The 21,652-nt window shown below is 39.7% G+C and overlaps 1 protein-coding gene across 5 annotated transcripts in view; it reads right to left on the reverse strand.

Annotated features, from left to right (window-relative positions):
- Positions 1-21,652, reverse strand: part of PTPRK (protein tyrosine phosphatase receptor type K) — a 440,573-nt gene that overhangs the window by 212,758 nt on the left and 206,163 nt on the right. For all 5 annotated transcript variants that reach the window (XM_049800783.1, XM_049800782.1, XM_049800781.1 and 2 more), the window contains exon 6: positions 13,646-13,820. In XM_049800783.1, coding sequence (XP_049656740.1) covers positions 13,646-13,820 — 175 coding nt within the window. The remainder of the gene's footprint in view (positions 1-13,645; positions 13,821-21,652) is intronic.

Here is a 21,652-nt window from a genome sequence, read left to right on the forward strand (position 1 = left end):
ATGGCTGGTGATGCAACCCATAGATCACAAGTTTGATTGCACTTGACTGTATCTTGTTTTCTCTAGGACATGCAAGTCATCGAGTCCAAGAGCAGTGGAAAGTCAAAGAATAAATCATTAGCCAAGACATTTCCAACTGCTGTCAACACATTTAAAAGTCAGAGTGAAGTTCAAAGCAGGCATTAAAAATCATGAGACTACAATCTCAATTTTTTAAGCCAAAGAAAAGCAGTTGGTTTACTCCTATCTCCCTTCAAGAGCACTAGTCTTTAAATCTCCAGTTGTTAAAAACCACAACTTATGTTACCATGAGGATGTCAATATAAGAATAAAACTGAGATTTTCACATAAACTGTGAACTTCAACTTCATGTTAAATAAAAACCCCCAAAACCCCAAACCCAAAGTTTGTTTTTTTAATTTTTTTAGATTTAGTCCTTATTAGATAGTGAAATAATCAACATAATACACTAATCCTGATTTTATCAGGAAATCAACAAGCTGGTCTACAGACAGCTTCACAAAAAACCCATGTATGGCCTTGACACTTCGTAGTATTCTTCCTTGTGTCCACATAAAACGTACAGTTCCATATGGCTTACGGGATCTACCACAAAACAGACACAAGGAGCAAAAAGCTAACATAAATACTCAAAAATTCAAATAAAACATTCCAGTCGGTTACAGATATTATCTTATAAGAAGCTTGGCAATTTCAAATAAAGCTTAAATTCAGTTAAGTTATAATCCATCTAATTGGGGGAAAATCTAAACAAAAACTGTAAATTGAGCAAAGTAATTTTATTGTTATTTATTTATTCAAATTAAGTAATTCACACAAAGTTAGGACTATCATTCTTAATAATACTAAAACTCCTCACTGGATGTCGACCCTAGTTTATAAGCCTTGAACCAACACTATGCAATGTGTAAGCCCTCCAGATCACATTGTTTAAGAACACATTTTGTACTCAAATCCTCCTTTCTTGGAGGTTAAAGGTAATGCATGTAAGTTGACTGTTGAGAGAATTTTCCCTACCATCCCTTCTAATAATTTTTGTTAGGCTCTAAGGTTTGTAATATAAGTCAATTCTAGGCAATTTGGGATTCCTAAGAAAGTACTCTCACTTTTTTCTAACATTGTTCACTGAGGTTTTGTCTCTGTTTAGTCTACAAGCTCATGAGTGGAAATTTTCTCTTTCATTTACCAGTCAAGAATCCAGAAAGTGAAAAATTACACTTATTACCATGTATGGACATCTGCTGGGATGGTAAACTCAAAATGTTTGGCAGTACAACATATGCTACAAGTTTTAAAAGTTAAATGGCTAAGAAAACGGGACACAGAATAACTACATGAAATGTTACAGATGAGGTCCTGGACACAAAGCAATCTGAAAAAAAACCCAACACCACCACCCCCCCAATCACACAAAGTTTAGGGAAGAGCTGAAAATTCAAACTTCAGTCCCAACACAACAGTGTCATCCTTCCTCTTCAAGCAGGTAGGGCACAAACTCTGCCTTAGCAACATGCACGTATTGGGGGAACAGGGGAGAGAAACACATTTGTTTTCCTTACATCACTCCTTAAATCTTCTCCAAGACATGCCTGTTTGCAGTTCCATATCAGTCTCAGTGACAAGCTCTCTAGCAAACCAGCACATCCAAATTCAACACTGCATCTCAGCAGGAAGAAATCTTCCTTTCTGCACGTAGCTAAGATTTCCTCTTCTTCAGGAGAGGCAGATATGTTTCTCACCATTTTCTATATAATTCTGCAAATATACTATCTTCCAGCAGTTAACACTGCAGGATAATCCTACAATATGAATTATTAAACAGACAAATATTTAAAACTATTTAGGAAACAAAAAAACCTTCTATCCAAACTACTAAGTAAACTTTTTGTAATCTCTTTAAAATTATCCTCAAATAACTCCCAACCAAGATGATTAAAGGTCACTAGTACATTGCAAAGCATATTTTTATGAGATAAATTCTATCATAATTGCAACAACTATTCCAGCCACAATTTAGACATAGAATCCAATTATCCATTTCATTTTCATTTACACCTCATGGGCTAGATAATTTATCATGTTTCATGATAATGATCAGAAGGCACATGGAAAGTGATTTCTGGAGGTAACAAATTACCTACCATATTAGCATAGCTTACAAGATCCTGTCAACTAGTACTATGCATAAATGTGAGGTAATTAAATTTACAATGTGAAGGAACATTTGATATGCTACTTGCTTTTCTAGCAGCTGCCAAAAAACCCTGGGTTACTAAATTCAACATACCAGTTTAGTTGCTTAAGTACAGTAATTTAGCTCTTCATAACACATCAGGAATCATTATGCCACTAGAACACTAACAGGTAGACAGCATGCAGTGGGCTCAAGATCTGGAGATGAATCTCTCATCATGTGTTATCATTGCTTCTTGCCACGGAACCATCCGTCATGTGTCCAAGACAGTTTGGAATGATAGTGCTGGACCTTCACATTACTGCTCCTTGAACTCTGTCTCATCCATCTTTTGCATCTTTCCCCATTTGCAGCTAAGTATCATCTTCCTGCTGCAAAACTGAGTGTGAACCTGTAACGCCTTTAACCTGCAGTGCCACTCTAATAGTAATTGATTTCTTTTTATTGCAGAGATGGTGCTCAGTAAGACTATGTACAGCTGCGGAAGCTGAGAGATGGTCAAGACAGCACCACAATGCAAGCGTCTTATGCCTTTAGGAATATGACCCATTTCCCAGGAAATATGGCTATATTTCCATAGCTAGCTATTTTATAGTGCATGTATATTTATCAATACATAAAATTGGTATAGGAATATATATGCAGTTTGTGTTCCTGCACCTCATCTACAATTTAATAGCAAGATTCACTCAAATGCAGCTGAAAATTAATGTTGGGGTGGTGTCACTTTGTATTTTTGTTAAGTGATTCAGTATTGGAACACTATTAGATTTTTAAATACATACTAAAGCACACAGGTGCACCTGCATTCAAAAAGGAACTTAGATTAACTCTGCATTGATCATGGCAAGACTTCACTAGCACGATGACTTGTGTACCATAAACTACCCAAGACTAAGCGTTTTAATTCAGCTTCATCTGAATGCTGTTATAAAAGTTTAATAAATCAAAATGATCAAAATGCCCCCAGTGGCAGGTTGGGATTCAGTTTCCAATTCAAATTCCCTTTAATATATGGCTTCTCTGACATCCTGCATTTTCTGCCATCTATGTTGAATTCCAAATGCACTCCTTTTCATCATTACCATGCATCCACTCATCGGCACACTTTGTAACAACCCTGCACAATACACAGAGATGTCAAACCTAGAGGGGTTTTCCCCTCCCCCACACTGGAAAATGATGGCAGGTAATGGAACTTTGTCTACCCTTAAGTAAATATTTTCTTAATATCCCTGCTAACGTCAATGGCACTTAAACTGAGACAGCCCATCATGAGCTGCAGCATTCAAACAAAACATTTGATTTAAGTAAATGTAAAGACAGACCAGATACTGGAAGGGAAATTATCCAAGTGAAATAGAGCACTGATGTCGTGGGGCAGTCTGGAGACATCTCTAATTAAGGTGAGAAAAATCACATTACTGCAAATGATCTTCATGTTGTTATACTTGGATAAAACGCAGATACAAGAAACAAAGAAACCCCCTTATTTCCTCCCTGAAATGACACCTGCCAAGAGCTTTTTCCTCAGCTCTTTCTTTCCTTTGTACTGCCTCCCATCAAGTCTAAAGGCAAACAGGCATACCACTATTCGGAGTGATTACATTTTAATTTCCCAAATGCTTTATTTCCTGTTTGGATTCACCTACGTCTTCTCCCAATAAGGAGGCACATGAGAAAATGTCAGAGGTATAGGACAACACCTAAACAGCGAGACCACGCTCATACAATCAGCCATTAATGCCACATCTGTCGCATCACCGGCAGAGCAAGTGATACCCAGCTTATGCTGCCTGTAAAGGGGCTGATAAAACCTGGTCTGCCATAGAGGCAGAGGACCCCAGAGGAACATTACCTGAAGCAGGGCACTAAGCCTGCTGGCATAGAGCTAACTCTTCTGCAACTGTGAGCCACCTGGCCAAGTTCATTCCAGGTCACTACTTCCCATTATAGGCTTCCACTAATTTTGACTGAACCTACAGCTGTATTTATTTTACTGCCAGATCACAGCAAGGTCTCCACAAGACCTGACAAGAACAGGTAGCAGCCCACTGCCTGACAAGCAGGGGAGGGCCCTTTTCCTGCCCTCCTCACCGCTCTGGGCTCCTGGCCCTTGGGCCAACTCTGGTGAGCTGACTGCCCTCCCCAGTGAGGCAGAGATGTCCCAGCCAGGCCGAGAGGGAGCAGCTCGATGCCCGTTTCATTTGTTGAACCAGCCCACAGAAGCGACACAGCCCTAAAGCCAAAAGAAGGACGAGAAGGACTGTGTGCGCGGCTAGGGGCATGGGAGAGGAGCAAAGCCTCCCTCCCTGCCAACAGCTGCCCTTTCACTTTACCAGAACACTAAACACAGGGATCCCTTAAAGCCATGCCCAGGCCCAGCACTCCCTGGCTCTGTACTGCTCCCTCTTCGGCCAGCATGGGCATTCCTCCTACACATGGTGAGAGGCATCTGGATTACAAACCTAACTTCAAAAGTTCTTCTGGGTTAACCTCGGTGGAGGAAAATAAACCAAAAAAATGCTTTATCAGCTGATGGGATTTCCCCAATGCTGTGCTAGCAAGTGGTGGGGGACAACAGGAGGGGACCTCCAGAGTGAAGGTATCGGTGCTGAGGACCCAGCAACCCCTCTATGTGCATTTCAGGTAGTTTTGCCTGAGATGAACTTTAGTCACTACTGAATGCCTACTGGCAGCTGGAAAGCAATATGTGCCTACCTTTTTGTTTACTTCCCTCTGAAAGAAGGGTAGTTCCCTTGCCCTGATGGGAACCAGGGGCCAGGAAGTGGGGACAATCGGGAGATTTGCTTTGAAAGCACATTCCTGTCTGAATGTTTGGCACACAAAATAGTGTCACACCTAATAATTAGAAAACATACAAGGAAAACTATTTCCAGTTTTTGAATGTGATCAGATGCTTAGAAATGTATCAGCTTCAGATATATAAAAGCAATGCTCAGAAAGAAATAAAAATAGCCACATAAACATTGATCTAGCTCATTACCAGCATTCCCAGCCTTCCTCCTCCTCTGTTTTTTTTTTCCCTTTGTCCTGCTGGTTTCCACCCAGAGCCTGTGGAAAGAGAGTTCCTATCATGGTTTCCACTGAGAAATGAGTGGAGGAGAGACAATATGAGAGGACTTCCACAGGGTTTGCTATTCCATGTGCTCTCATGCAGGTGGGATGAAGCTTTGCAGGAAACACAACAGGAACTCCTGGCTGCTTAGACTCACGAACCAAAGTGCCACACAGCATCAGCATCCACCATAGAGGTCAGGAAAGTATGAACCAGGCAATGAAAACCATAAATAGACAATGTCCCTTTCACCAAATTAGTTAATTAGTTAACTGTGAATCTGGTTTGGTTCCTGCATCATTACTTTTCAATAGGTGATTTTAAAGTTAACTATGATCCTTATATAAAGACACTTAGCAATTATGCAAAGCTCTACAGAGGTTATAAATCTATGCTTTGACACAAGAGGTTATATGTTATCCGTTCCTACCTGTGAGTGATAACAGCATTAAATTTGATTGGTTAGGAGAGGATCTAATAAAAATAAAGATTGAAAAAACCCAGCTCATATCAGCTCGATCACCTTGTGTGGTCACCACTTCTTTGATGTAGCCATTAACTTCGTATCTCGTTAGTATGTGACAGGCTCTTTTGACAGGCTCCATGGCTTCACATGTAGAGCAAACAGCATAGTTTCAAGAAGAAACAAGTTAAGACAAGCAGCGTTCTCTCTCTGCCTCCATACTTAGCCCCTCTGTTCTACACTCACACATCTTCCCCTGAATGAGAAACTAAGGCATAACACTAATGTACAAGCTGAGAGGGTATTGGCCCCTACTTAAAAGATGCCTGAACCACAGATCCCTGGGGAGGTAAAATCCTATGCCAACAAGACACACCTCTATATCTATCTCCTCTTCTCTGATACTCTGCTCCCAATACCAGCTACTGAGTCCAGCCACAGGTAGGACACAGGGCTACAGGACTTTGGCTTTTGTTCTGATCCAGATCAGTCACCTTAAAGTTCAGGAAATACAGTAAGAAGATGCGTATCAGCACTGAAAAGGCTAGCTTTTGCCTAATGAGAATATTTAAGCTACATTGAGCAGTACAAAATTCATGTCTTATGAGATAAAAGCAGAACACGTGCTTTACCTTACAATGCTTCAGATCTTCTGAAGGACAAATCACAGAACTACAATAAAGCAACAGTTCACATTAAAAAAGACTTCAAGAGGATTATAAGGAAATAGAAACACTCTCCACCCAAACTAAGCCAATAACTGCAATGAAGCGATTGACTAAGCAGAGTCCATCACACCAAACAGGAGACTAATCTTCGTCAAGAATACAAGGTTTTACTTTTAGCGATAGTACCACACAAACTTTAAAAAAATCATACACACATGAAAAGACTTTGAAATGAAAGCACCTTGCTCCTCCCTTGGAAAAAAAAGTGAACAGTCAAACTGACTGCTACAAAGCATTGAGCATTTCATGTTTAATGTGTCCATTAACGATCTGGGTGATAGGGCAGAGTGTACCCTCAGCAAGTTTGCTGATGACACCAAACTGGGAGGAGTGCCTGATAATGCCAGGGCGTCACACTGCCATCCAAAGGGGTCTTGACAGGCTGGAGAAATGGGCTGACAAGAACCTCAAAGTTCAGCAAGGCTAAGTGCAAAGTCCGCACCTGGGAATGAACGACTCTAGGCACCACCATATGCTGGGGGCCACCCAGCTGGAAAGCAGCTTGGCAGAAAAAGACCTGGGGGTCCTGGTGGGCACCATGTTGAACATGAGCCAGTAACGTGCCCTTGTGGCCAAAAAAATGGCTAATGGTATCCTGGGCTGCATTAGACAAAGTCTTGCCAGCAGGTCAACGGATGTAATCCTTCTACCCAGCACTGGTGAGGCCACATCTGAAGTGCTGGGTCCAGCGCTGAGCTCCTCAGTACAAGAGAGACATGGACATACTGGAGAGAGTCCAATGAAGGGACACCCAAAGATGATGAAGGGACTGGAGCACCTCTCCTTTGAGAAAAGGCCGAGAGAGCTGGGTCTGATCAGCCTGGAGGAGAGGAGGCTCAAGAGGATCTCACCAATGTATATAAATACCTGAAGGGAGGGTGAAAAGAAGACAGAGCCAGGCTCTTTACAGTGGTGTCCAGTGAGAGGATCAGAGCCAATGGGCACAAATGGAAATGCAGGAAGGTTGTCTGAACATCAGGAAATACTTTTTTAATGGAAGGGTGAACAAGCACTGGCATGGGTTGCTCAGGGAAGTTGTGGAGCCTCCATCCTTGGAGATACTCAGAAGCCATCTGGACTCAGTTCTGGGCAACCGGCTCTAGGTGGTTCTGCTCGAGAAAGGGGTTCAACCAGATGACCTCCAGAGATCCCTTCCAACCTCGACCATTCTTTGATTCTGTCATTTCAAGTGCAACCCTGCACAGACAAGAACGCTCAACACAGACCTATAGAATTGAGCCTATTCCAAACAGTCTGCATTCCTGTTACCTCCTGCGAATCCAAGTCTCTTTGGCTTCTTATAAAAATCCAGTCAAAATTATTTTCTCTGGCTTCTCCAGGAAAAGCAACTTTCCTGTGCTTTCTAAAGAAAATGAGCAATGCACCTATTACATACATAAACCAGAGACAAATGTTGCCTTAGTAAAGGAGTTGACCAGAGTTACTTGCACAGAAGAGTTGCCTGAGGAGAAAGTGAGGCCGCTACTCTTTCTGGTATGGTAGATGTCTGAAGAACTCGGGACACCTATCTGGCTCAATTTATTAATTATGAACATATAGACTTACTGAGGTACTTTCCTATATTCTTGTTTCATTCTTCTTATGTAAAGGAGACAGGATTTGACTTCCGGGTAATAGCCCCTCTTTACCTGCTGTAAGAAACAGAGGATTGAAAATAGGAAGATTCCTGTGTTAAACCTGCTTAAAAAGAATAAGAGCTTAATATGGTAGAGAAATTAAAACCAGAAGAGAGCATGCCACAAAAAGATCAAGTTAATTGAATCCTAGACTCTCTGAAGGATGCTTACACTTAAATATACACCCAAAATAACTTGTGTTTTATTAGTGAGGTTTAGAGAAACTTACAAAATCATGTCATTATTTTTCCAACTACTACAAAGTCATTAAGACATTGTCATCTGCTTTTCCTACAGGGATACAACCGTGAGAGAATGACGCTTCAACTAATGGGAAAACATGGAATATAAAGTAGTTTTGAAGGTGGGTTGAGGGTCCAAGGAGTAACAGTATTAATATCTTACTCCAGGAATGCACCTTATGAACCAAACATAGCAGCCACATGGGTCTTCCGACTCACAACTAAAATGTCTGCATACTCCTCTAGAAGCCTGGCAATGGTTCAAAGGGGCACTTAGCCAAGATAACGATGTAAAGTCCACAGATTTCAACAACTTGGACTGTGGAATCTCTCTCCCCAGTTTTCCCTCTGCTCTGAAATTCAGTGAATTCAGAGAAACACACACCCAAAGATTGAGCTCAAGACTCTTCAAAGATACAGTCCAAAGCCCTATTACATATCACCACTGTCTCCTGGACACTGAATTTCTGAACACATTACAAAGTATCACTAACAACCTGATTTGTCTAGCATTTATGATGGTGGGTGATATGACCAGAGGTGCAAAAAAATAAAATCTACTATTCATCAGACAGAGAACTTAATACTGGAGGACAGAGATATGGGTCATTTTGCAAAATTGGTACAAAAAGAGCTAGCCTATTTGCAAGCAGGGAGTATATATGCAGACTACCCGATACATCTACTCTATCTGCCATCTAGTGCTCTCCTAGGCATATTTTTAAGTCTGTTACTATACTGAACACATAAACGAGGTGGCAAAATTGAGGATACATATCTGGAGCAAGTCAGATATTTCACTTTTTTTCCAGATAACACAAGTACTAGTGGAATTTGGAAAGTGAATTTCAGTCCACAGCTTTCTCAAATGGAAATACTTCAGAGTTTTCTTGTACGAGGAAAAAATAATGCTCCTATGAGAAGTACTTGCCGGGGGAAACTCCCTCTTGACAGTGTTCTGGCATCACCAGGGACCTGCCAAATTGCTGGTTTTCCCATATAAAATCCCTAAAGGGATTTCAGACAAGAAAGGCAGAAATATCACTGCCAGACATACTTACATAATAAGAACTGCTCCCGATGGCAGACTAAGTCCAGGAAGGGAAACAATGAAGAATATCATCACAAATCCTGCCAAAACTTGAACCTAATGACTTAGAGTGTAGACTGCTTGCCATGTCAAAGCAAGTACAAGAAACAAAATAGCCTATTTCATATTAATGAACTCACACAAACAGGTCAGTTTACCAGAACTTGTGACTTCTGGAACAACAGTCAGAAGACAGTAGAGGAAAACATGTGGAGGAAAACTGCCTTTCTTTTCTTTTCTGTTGCTAACATGGACTTACCAGGGACACGAAGACAATTCCACATTGGAACTATAAATCAAGGTGTAGGCCTCCCCTTGCTTTGACCCCACCACTGAAGAGCTGTTTGGGTTGGGTGAAGAAATGTTAAAAAGAAAAACTACATTCACCTAGTAAAAACATAAAATATTGTTATAATTTATGACTCAAATGAAATTTAGAAGTACAATGCAGCCAAGAAAATGGTGATTTTTATTCACGGTCCCTGCAGGATTGGCTGAGTGTAAGACATACCAAACAGGGACAAACTAAATTTGGATTATTTTACAAACTTTTGCTAACAAACCACATCAGAATGCAACATCAGCTTCATCTCCTTCTGACAGCCACTTTTAACATGCCAAGTCAACCAAGAAATTGATCACAACTGCTGTGATGAAAACTACTTGTTTCTTGGTGCACAAGATCACTTTTCTGATAAATATTGCCAACTTCAGACAAATATTCCAGTAGTTTTTTTAAGAGCTCTGAACAATGACACAGTACAAGAACTGATTACAGGGCAAAGTTCTTTACTGACTGAAGATCAGTACATTTGTTACTGTAACTTGGAAAGTCTACACAATTGTATATATCAAGTATACACAAGCTGGGGCACAGGGGATGTCTTTGGGCACTTAATTTCTATAGTTCCATGTTAAGTAGAAAAAGAAGCATGAAGACTTTGAGAGCATGATATACTTGTTCTCAAGAGCAAGTAAGAAACAAGTAAAAAGAAAAACTGTTGGTGTCATCTTGTTCATTCTTACATATCACAGCTACTGTTCCTCCCAGTATCTCCCTCAAGTTCCAGTGTAGACAACCGTGAAGACCTCAAGAAATTACTTTCCCAGAAATTGCAAATTTACTGGCCACCAAAGGAAAATATAAATAGACGATTAATCAGATGGACCTATTCAGGAATTAAGTCAACTAAAAGTAATGACAGCACCAAGCTTCCTGTAAAAGGAAGGGGAAAGGGAGAGCGCCTTCTACACGTATACAAGAATCACAGCAATGCCAGAGAAACCATGTTAAAAAAATAAATAAAAAACCCCCAATACAATCCAGCCACTGAGCTGGGAACTGAAGACCAGCTCTAAGCGAAGGCGAGACATTAAATCATTGACTGGAACTACTTTTGGTAAAATGTCATAATTGAATTAAAAATCCTACCCTACTTTGATTTTTCTTCAAAAAAATTAATCAGAGTAATTGTGTTATCCCTTTCATGGTCTTTAAATGTATACCATCCCTCCCAGGAAACTGCAAATGTAATACAGTTTAGAACTCCAATGAATGTAATTTTTCTGTTAAAGCTCAAAATGAAATAATGACATTTCAATGTGATGTGTATTATAAAACTGAAAATTTTCATTACCAAGACTATCTTATGGACTGCCAGTCAGAAAAGCATCTGACACCTCTACACCTGTATTATGGTACCATATGTCTGTACAGATGTGGAATATGTAAGGATCTTGGTCACATACCTAAACACCCAGGTTTTGAGATACTGGGCAACAACTCCTGTTCATCATCCCTCGCTCTCTAATAATCACTGTTGTCAATAAAGTTTGGCTTCCACAAACCAAAGACCTTATCATTACACAAAATGATCTGGAAACAATACTAAAGCCATGACAAAGTAAATTGTATTTCATCCTTCCCCCCCCCCCCCCCCGGCTGTGAGAGCACACAGATCGATACTCCTCAGCATAAGAATTCTGCAGCGAAATTTTCATTTGTTACAAACAGCAACAAAAGGGCCCCAAGCATGCCCTGTCACTTCCAGTTTAGAAGGAAACGCACTAATAAACTCTTCCCCCTGGGTCAGCTTTGACAATGGGCAATACTATGCCAGCTCTTATTAAAGGCAATTCATATCAGTGGCCCAAAAATTTCCTTTAAAATTATCATCTTTTGTATCCATGTAGCAGGATGTCAGCTTTAAAGTGCCACTGAGATACAAGACCTGTCATTATGGTTAATTTTCAGTACAGTTTTAACACCAGGGTAGCTGATCCCTAAGGGTATGCTTTTTTGGCTAACAAGATTTATTTAGTGGTTATCCAGACAAACAAGAAAATATATTACTGTATATTGCTTTTCAAATATAACAGCAAGCAATAAATCCTACTATGAAACATAAATCTTTGTTCTCTACCATGACGTCAAATAAATTAAAATGTTTTTCAAAGATTAATCTTTTTCTTTTATTCTTCTTTTTAAAAAAAATAAGTATGTATATATATACACACACACACATACATATATATTTTAAAAAAAAGTTAAAATTCTTGCGCTTCCAATCGAAAAAGCACACAAAAAGTAGAATTAACCTTAAAATATAAAATCTATATAGCTATTGTATATATATAGCTAGATAGCAGGTTTACGTTTCAGGCCATAAAGATGGTATTCTCTATCAAATAACCTAAGCTTCTCAGTAGGACAATATGCTCCATTTAAAAAGAGAGTCCTATAAAGTTTGATACTGTTATCTTATTTTTTGAGAGAAACGGTGTTTTAAACAACATTTTATTGCTCTATTATACTAGAAAACAATAGAAAACTTCATTTATTGGATAAATACATCGATTTGCCCTGCTTGTCTAACAACAAAACAAAAAAATCCATTTTCATGCTGTAACAGGACTGATTTCATTTTATTAGGATGAAGACTGTCTTGCACTTTGCTAGACAAAAGGTACATCTAACAGAATAAAAAAAAAAAGCTGTTAACATATTGTCTAAATCCTTGTATGGTCAGCAAAGCCCATTTTTACTGATGTTATATAGAAAGCATAAAACCTAGTTGACCTCAATCAACTGATCTCCCAGGGAAAAGACCTCTGCCAGCAAATGCCAGATACCAACTATCTTAGAGCACTTCCTATGCTACTTTTGCTTCTACAAGCTGCTCTACAAGCTTTCCCTGTCCCAGCTCCAGACGCAGTGGCTGAGTCCCAGAAGCTGACTTACCAAGAGCCCACTGCTGGACCAATGGGTCAAGCGAGAGCCCATTGAGCAACCGACCCCTGCACTTACCTGTCCAAAACAGCCCCCGCACTGGGCATCAGCAGGACAGATTTTATACACCACTTCTTTTTTCCAGTTAAAAAACATTAAGCCTCATCACAACTAAGAGTGAAATGGGGAATTTTGCAGGTGACATAATTAGGCAAGGAGAGGCTTAACAGCTTATCCCAGGCCAAACAGCATGTGACTTTTGGAAGTGAAAACTGAACTGAACTCCCATATTCAGCTATATCCTTGGCCAGTCAAGTTTACATGCTTCCAGAACACAAAAAGCATAAATAAGAAAATTACCAACCCCACATCGCCACACACAAGCTATGGTTGCATCCCAGTAGGCTTCTGAATGAACTGCAGCAAAAAAGTTATTTCAAGTGGAAAAAGCAAGTTCTTCTTTTTCTTCCTCCTTCTTCAGAGGCTGAAAATCATCACAGAACATCTCCATAATGCTCTCAGTCCTTGAGTAGGTGAAAATTTACAACTATTTTTATATACCGTTCTTCCAAGTAACAGTACAAAGTTATTACTTGCTGTACTACCAGACTGCTCAAGGCAACAGGTTTTAAAAGGGAATGTTAACTAAGTACAATGGAATCTCTCTTACCTGTAAAAGTATTTATGAAAAGTTCAACAAATAGCATCTACAGAAAACCATACAGGCATGTTACACACATTGCAGGATCAGGGTTTTTACACAGGTGCATTTTATGGAAAGCAACTGTAAGAAGTTTTGCAAACTAGTCTTTCATTTCATGGCAATTTCAGAAGCTTCACAGGGCTATTTTTGTATGATCATTTCAGATCAAGGCATCTGTAGGCTAAATAAAAGGTGTAAGTAGAAAGCATTGGTATTAAGAGCATTTAACTGGATAAAATGAAAGCTATTAAAACTTTACCTCGAACAATAAGTTGAGCAAAATTTGACACTCCAGAACCTCTCTCTGACTGAGTTACACAGCGGTATAAATCCTGGTCGGTTTTTGTCACCTCTTGCAACTTAAAGGTAGCAGCAAATCTTCTGTGATTGATATTTTTAGTCTGAGCAACTGGAATATCTTCCCCATTTCTTCTCTGAAAATAAGAGTAACCAAGGCAGAGTTATCTTGTAAGAATACAAAAGACATTTATCATGATCATCATACCAAGAATACATAAAAAAAACCCCAAACCCTGAACTCATTCAGTCCATGCTGCATTTCCACAGTAGAAGAGTTCAGTGCTGAGGTCCCATCAAGAGACAAGCGTATTCAAAAGCATTTCAGATTCAAGTTTGGGGGTGAAAAGCACCGTCAGGCTTTTGCACTGCCACAAAACATGACCATGACATACTCAACTTCCACTGCTTCATAGCTGGAACCATCCTAGGAGAGCTCAGCAGTAGCAGCTGTACTCATAAGAAAATTCATTCAACTTTAAATAAAATTATAACAGACACGCTGCGTGTATTGTAAGAAATATTTAAACAAACCTGGCATTGAGGGATTTCACAGGTTTTCAACAGCTTTTTTTCAGCAACCAGCCAATGTTTCCTTTTTAATGCTACCTTTTATCTGTTCAAATTCAATGCTTTCTAAAATTGTACCTTTGTTAAACTAAGCAGCACCTATCTACCTAAAGCTAGCTTAAATAAAAAGGGAAGGGAAGGAAAGGAAGCCACTAAAAGAGGAATAATGTATATCTCATTTAAAGGAAGGAGCTTAAAGAGTTCTGAAAAAATCACAGCTACCACAAATCACTGAAAAATTTAATCTGTCTGGAGCTGCAGGGCAGGGCGAGAGGTCAGTAAGGTAGAAACAGTTTGAGCTCTTTTGTGACCCCTTTTTCCTTATTACCATTCACATTAAATGCTCAATTTTGATTTTAATAGAAAAACAGACTCTCCACCAAAAGTGGAGAGCATTAAAAAAAAACACCCCAGAAACATGCACCAAGTGAAAAAACGATGTCACTGCTCTCTCCCATGGATCAACCGCATGTTATTCCCCGACCAGGATACAGTTTCTGAGCACTCAGCTTTGTTCAGTCCCCAGAAAGACATCATCATTTCCTTGTAATGGCATCGCCTGCGCTGCTCGATACGTAGCAAAATGTGACCTCCACAGCCATTTTTAGCTCTAATCAACCCCTGGAATGAGAAACTTCATTGAGGTCTTAAACTTCGAGCTTTCTAAAGTCTAACACAAGAAGCGCTACTGCTGAGCCACAAAATGTAATAACCTGAAAGCCTGTGGCAAAATACAATGGGAGGAAAAGGAGATGAGTTAATGCTGCATGTGTAATATTACCCAGCCTCCTGTCACAGGCAGGAGTACTTCATAATACTCAAACGCTTCATTTTACATCTACCCTTCATGATCTTAGCATGGATTAGTCACTCTCCAAGCAGTTCTGTGGTAATTAGCCAGGGGTTCAGCACTACTTCAAACTCACTGAAACAAGCGTTCATTTTAACTCTTAATATGTTTAAACAAATGAATTTCAGCTTCTGCCATTTTTCTTGCAGCAGTCAAACCACCCATCCCATGCTTCACTGCAAGCTTCGGGCAAAAACGTTCATTTATACCAACCTGGCAGATTTCAGTCACTGGTATTCCAGTAGAAAGACCACGCCATCACCTTTATCAACAGCAGGTTTATTGGTGTGACTCTTCCTCATTTCATGAGGACAACAACCAGTTTCCCTGCCCGCCACCCTCTTTGCCATTACACCAGAAATGGCAGGGAGCTGCTACCCAGGGGTAAGCTCAGCCTGCAACGCTGGGCCAGAAAGTACAGTGAGATGCAAAGAGTGAAATCAGATCTCCAAAAGAAGATGGCACGTGAGACGCTTCCAAAAGATACTTTCACTGCTTTTCCCTAAAACAGTTGCCAGCCCATAACCACCAAAAGCCTGCTTATCACATGGATGCTATCTGACAGGGTGCTCACAGGGCAAAAGCAATGGAGGTTGGGCACTTGGAAACCTGGATCCACCACAGCATAGCCGAGTCACCCTGCTGCAGGCATCAGCTCCTTCCTCAGCTCTGCGAATATCTGTCTCCTATTAAGAAGAATTAAGGAAGTTTGCTGATGCCTGCAGAGACTCCTATGAATGAAATGCCTTATTGAACTTCAGGGATCAATGAAATTATTAAATTCCAACATCGTGCAAATGAGGGGTGATGTTAAAGGCTTTATTTCGGTGCTGCTCAAGCTACAGTAAAATTATTTTGTGGGAGGTGTACCTTCCCCTCCGGTTAGCTGGCTTTTCCTGATAGCAAAAGCTAAATCTGAAAGCAGGATTTTCAAGCTGCTTTCTACCCGCCCCCCCCCCCCCCCAGTTTCAACCAAAGGCTTGAACTCTCTGGAATGATAACTTCATATAAAACTGGGATCTAGTGCCTTAAAGTAACCAAAATAAACAAACCTCATGGTACTTTCTTCCTCTCTTGCTTGTCTGTGCCCTCCCAGAGTGCATGCTCTCATTGCCACACTACAGTCAGCCAGCAAAGGCAAGTCAAGCTCCCCCACTAAACACAAACTTGCCATACAATTGTTAAAATGACCAAGCAGCATATAATAAACAGAAGGCATAATTTTAAAAATGGTATGACAGTAGACTTGACAAGTAACCCCTGTAATACAGTCATTCTTGCTCTGCTATGAAGGGAAAAAATAAATATTCCTTAAAATGAAGGACTATGTTCAATACGTCCAGTGCTTTAAATCTGAATGCCAAGTGCTCAGTCTGCAGCAAAGAAGCACATCCAAGCTTGCCGTGTAAAATAATTTACCCTCTGAAGCTCAGAACTTGCTTACTTAAGCTCATCTGCATGCTTCATGTTGAGAAACAAAACGAATTGGACTCCTACTTAAAATGAAATATTAATGCACTTTCCGAGCAATTAATCAAAATGAAATTTAACAAGCTTTACAGTTCTACTCCAGCAACAAAACCTAGGATTTTCTTTTCTATTTACATCAGTGATTTCCTACCACTTTATCTTACAAGGCTTAGAGTAGTTGCTCAGATTTGTCTGTGTTAGGATGTGTTTCTTGGGAATCCAACTGCACAATTACATCTTCAAAGTCTATCTTCATGTACAGATTACCCATTAAAATATTTTTCAGTCATTAAAATTATAGAAAGTTCAAACAGAAGAGAGTTCTCACTTAAAAATGAATGTTAAAGAAAATACCCTGCATTCATTCCAGTGCATATCCCTTACACAGGTAAGCCATTAGCGAGTCAGAGTTCAGATGCACTGCCATGATCTCTTAATTAAATTCTTCTTTTTAATGTCAGGGCATTACTACTGATTTTAAAGGAGAGGAAAGAAAGGCAGCAGTGCTCTCTGCTTATTAGAGGGTTCCTGGTACATACTGTTCCAATTTATGTCCTGCTCACACTGAACAGAGCTTGAAAATGCTGCTCAATTAGGTTTTAAAAATTCAATTTAAAATTAATGTGGAGTTATACTAATAGGTAATGGCTGTACCCTGTGCAATCCTTGGTTTCTCCAGTCCCTTGCTGTCTGATTTGATAACCCTGAATTGCTCATTTAGGAGAGGTCACCACCAGGCAGTTCTCCTCCTTTTGTGAAAATAACTCTGGGCTTCACAAAGAACTATGGTCTATAAACACTTGATTAGAAGAAATATAAGCATGTAGAAAAACCTCCTTAATTCTGACATTTCAGGCATTTGAAATGATGACCTTAAATAAGTCTCTATGACTCCAAGGTTATTTTTAATTTGAAAGGAACGTAATTTTATTGAATTTTTTTTCAGGCAATGAAATCAGATCATCTTTAACAAAGTCAACAGTAAAGTCTACACAGCTTAAAAAACAATCATAGGCAAATTAACAATTAGCCTTAAATTTCTCTCTTCTGTGTCATGAAAGCAATCAAGCATTTAATAAACATGACATGAAATTTTAGTGGATCTTCCAGAACCTGAACAGAACCAGAAGCATCTAAACCCCAATATCTTATTTAACTGGTAGAATTGAGGTGCATTTCTAATTTTCTAATACAAATTTAAAAGTTATCTGCATTTCCCTCTCAGCTTTTCAGGTAGAAAAGTGGTGGGTTTTGCTTTTTTGTTTAAACAGCAATAAGCTACCATAACTTTCTGCGGTGATGTTCCTTCTAAATTTTGCTGAACTCTTTGTGAGTTTTATCAGCCCGGACAGCTCAACCTTACACATTCCCACCCCATCCTTAGTGTAACACCTTAAAATAAGTCCACTCTACTGCTAATAATTACAGTCAACCCTGGTTGCCTTCTCGGGCTCTTGGCTGGATGCCAGGATGCCTCCAGAGATCAGAAGATGTCAACACTTTGGCTGCAGTGATACACACATTACTCTGGCAGCAGAACCCACTTCAGCTGGCCCCCACTTGCTCCCTCTTCACCTTCACTCCTGTGCTCATAGAGAAAACTGTCTTAGAATAAAAAACAACCTTTCTGGAAAACATACTCCCTCCCCATATATTATAATCAACAAACGGATAAGCTCGTGATCAGATTCACTGCAGGGCCACAGGGAGCAGGGCACAAGCCGAGAGTTTGTCTAAGGAACTTGGTCCCAAAAGGTGCAATCAAAACTTCACTGGAGAGCAGAAGGGCTGGAAGGATGCCCCCAGCAGCCCGGGGAATTACACCTCTGCTGCCCCAAGGGAAAGGGAATTTGTAAATAATGTGCTCCAAAACATTCCTGGTTTTACTCATTGTGTAAAGGGAGAAATGTCATTTTTTGCAAGAGAGAAAAGGGTTGAATGTGGATAGTTTGAATGCCAGCAATAACACACGATCTATGCCAAAAGATTTTTTTCAAAAAATAAAACAATGGGAGCAGAACAAACAACAGAAATAACTATACTTTAAAAATTTTACTTACATGTAGCTGTCTGGCACTTTTCACCACACACAGCATATGCTTTTTAGAGCATTTAGGACACAATTTCCAAACATAGAAAAATCTATCTTCCTAAAAAATTTTCTTTATTATTATTTTTATTTTATTTTATTCTTTTACACAAATGTCCCAGTATATTCTTGGGACTTTAAAATGTATTAATCATACTAGAAACATAATAAAGCATGACATCTATTTATGATAGGAAATGATAAATAAAATTTTAAATGTTTCCCCACCCACAAAAGAGAAAATGACTGAACAAGTGGGATTTTTTTCAGTCTATTTTATTTACAAATATATGATTTAAGCCTAAGAAATAATTTTTTTTCCAGCAGAACATGAATTGGAATGATAGCTTAAATAATATGCCTAGATAGTCCTATCTTCTTAGTATACAAGAAGGTAAAGTAGCAATTTCTTTTGTTTGATCGATTTTTAAGAGAAAACAAGCAGTTAAACTTTTTTTTGTAGGAAATTAATACAGCTTGCTTTAACTTGCTGGTCTTCCTACATGTACAGCAAGCCAGGCTAAGATTCTACTTTCCAATAAACTATGCGTTCATTTATTAGCAGGAAAAGCAGCACAGCTTTTCCCATGCAAACATACACTGAAGATCTTGAATAAATGCGAGAAGCCAAGTTTTATCCCATATGCTGCACTCCAGTACAGAAAAATCAATCATTACTTTAAATGTCTTGGTTACATGCACTGCTGTTACTCAAACTTGTCCACTTTGAAGTAGCTCAGTTTCTCTCACACTGCACTAAAACTCCTACTGAAGAAAGCAAGGGTTCTCATGAAATAATCTAATTGAGAGCCATTTGGCCCTTCAGAGGTGGCAATCCTAATTTATTTTATTATAATAAAATCTACCAGAGGCAAAATAGCAAAATTCATACTATAGTGTTCCTGGCCGTTCCACTATGACAAATAAAAATGACACTCGCTTTCTCTGGACGTTTTAAAGCCTCTTAATTTGAGCCTAATCTAACACATGCCACAAAACCAAACCAAAACAAAACACACCCCCCCCTCCCCAAAATCAATATTTTAAAATATAATAATAAAGAAGCTTTTCAGAAACCTATAGTTCTTGAAAGCAGTGTTGTTTATTTTTTTTAAAAAAACCCCATAATTGACAGAAATACGAATTCTGGACACGGTGATTAAAGATCTGTATCACCTTGAGCAGTGCATGCTGAACTACAGCATTCAACCTGCAGCTCAAAACAAAAAATCTGATTAGTTAGAAGACAATGAAGGAAAAAAGTTGCAAAAAAACCACTACTGAACACCAACACCCTTCTCAGCAGATGATTTTACCCTTTTCTAAAAGCAGCCAAGTATACCAGCTGCTCTTAATCTTCTGTAACTCATTAAGTCCTGCAGCTATTTGAGGAAACTAGGGCCTCGGGTATTAGGCTACCTACCGCACATCACACCACTGAGGAGGAGACAACCTGAATATGGTGTTAACAGACAAAACTCACAGGACTCAATGGTCAAGGAATTTATAACAATATATGTTTTTATATAAACATCACCTTCATTTCAAGCATCTCATTTATATGGGTTTCAGCCACTGGCTGGCTGAGGAAATACTACCAGGACTACACAGAGTGACCAAAACTTCCAGCACAGCTGGCCTAGCTGTAAACTACAAAACAGCAGCAGGAGAAGGCAGTGCCTGGTGTTACAGGTGGTGGGTGAGCTGCCCCCCGGCACCACTGCGGTCACAGGCAGCAGCAGCGGCACAGCCCCCCCAGTGCCCAATGCTCCAGCTGCCATGGAAGCAGCAGCAGCATCCCTAGGGAAGACCTACAGGGATGACAACCCCAAAGGCTGCCATGTAAACAAAATGACTTGTAGCTACGCAGGCTGAAGGATTTAGTTAACTGGGGCAGAATTAAATTAAAACCAGGAAGATGACAGTATTTCATGTTGCTGGAACCTAAGATGACTGGGCATCTAGGGAGAACTGCCATATTTATCCAAGAAGCTAATAAACTGAGGAGGGAGAGAGGGAGAACGATTCATTCAGGGTTAAATGACATAACATCAAAGGTGAATATAGAGTGAAAAGACAGGGGGGAAAAAAACTTTGTGAAACAAACTAGTTAGAGGGAGAATTTCAAATATGAAGTTATGAATACTGTATTTTTCATTGGTGAATATTCTTTACAACCATGTCAGAGTCAGCAGTGTGTGATACAGAATAAACTACAAGTCAAGTCATTTACAAGGAATCTGATATATCACTTCAAGGCAGCTTTTCATACATCTTTGTAAAAATGTTTGGAAAACCAGAACTTCTATCACAGAACATAAATATGATGAGGTAAAAGTACAGGTAAAATAGACAAGCCATTGCAAAAGAAGAGCCCTGTCCTCTATGCTTCCCTATTGTGTTGTTCACTTTCAGAAACATCTTTTCTATAAGTAAAAGCAACCAATGATGAGACAAATGGGGGAAGTGAAGTTTCTCTGCAAGCCTCAAGCGCCACAGAAAAAGAACTTGTACGCTGCTTGGCCACTGTCAGTCATCAAGATAAAGGTAAGGAGATGTAGACTTGAGTGGCATTTTACTGGCTGAGGAATGAAGGTTTGGTATAAGCAGCCCAATTTGCTGTACAAATTAGTACTTCTTTTGGACAGATGATGCTGATCATCCAAGAAGTCTGCTATCACCCCAGAGGCTCCTCAGAGGTTCACCCACCTCTCCTGGCACCCGGGGAGAAGAGTGAACCCAGAGTAATTGATCTTCTCTCTACCCGCAGCCTCCACACAACATCATGGCTTCAACTCCTCCTTGGGGCAAGCAGGCCTGACTGACTTATTTCAGTTCAACACCAAAAAGCATCAAACATGACAGCTGACTAAAACCAAAATGGGGACCAAAAATCTCCATCATAGTTCCACAGCTGAAACCCTGTGGGTGCTAACAAGGCACCTTCTCTGAACTTCCTCTAAGCCACACAAAAAAAAGTAAAATAACAA

Source organism: Accipiter gentilis, chromosome 5 (assembly GCF_929443795.1).
Source record: "Accipiter gentilis chromosome 5, bAccGen1.1, whole genome shotgun sequence".
Classification (NCBI taxonomy): domain Eukaryota; kingdom Metazoa; phylum Chordata; class Aves; order Accipitriformes; family Accipitridae; genus Astur; species Astur gentilis.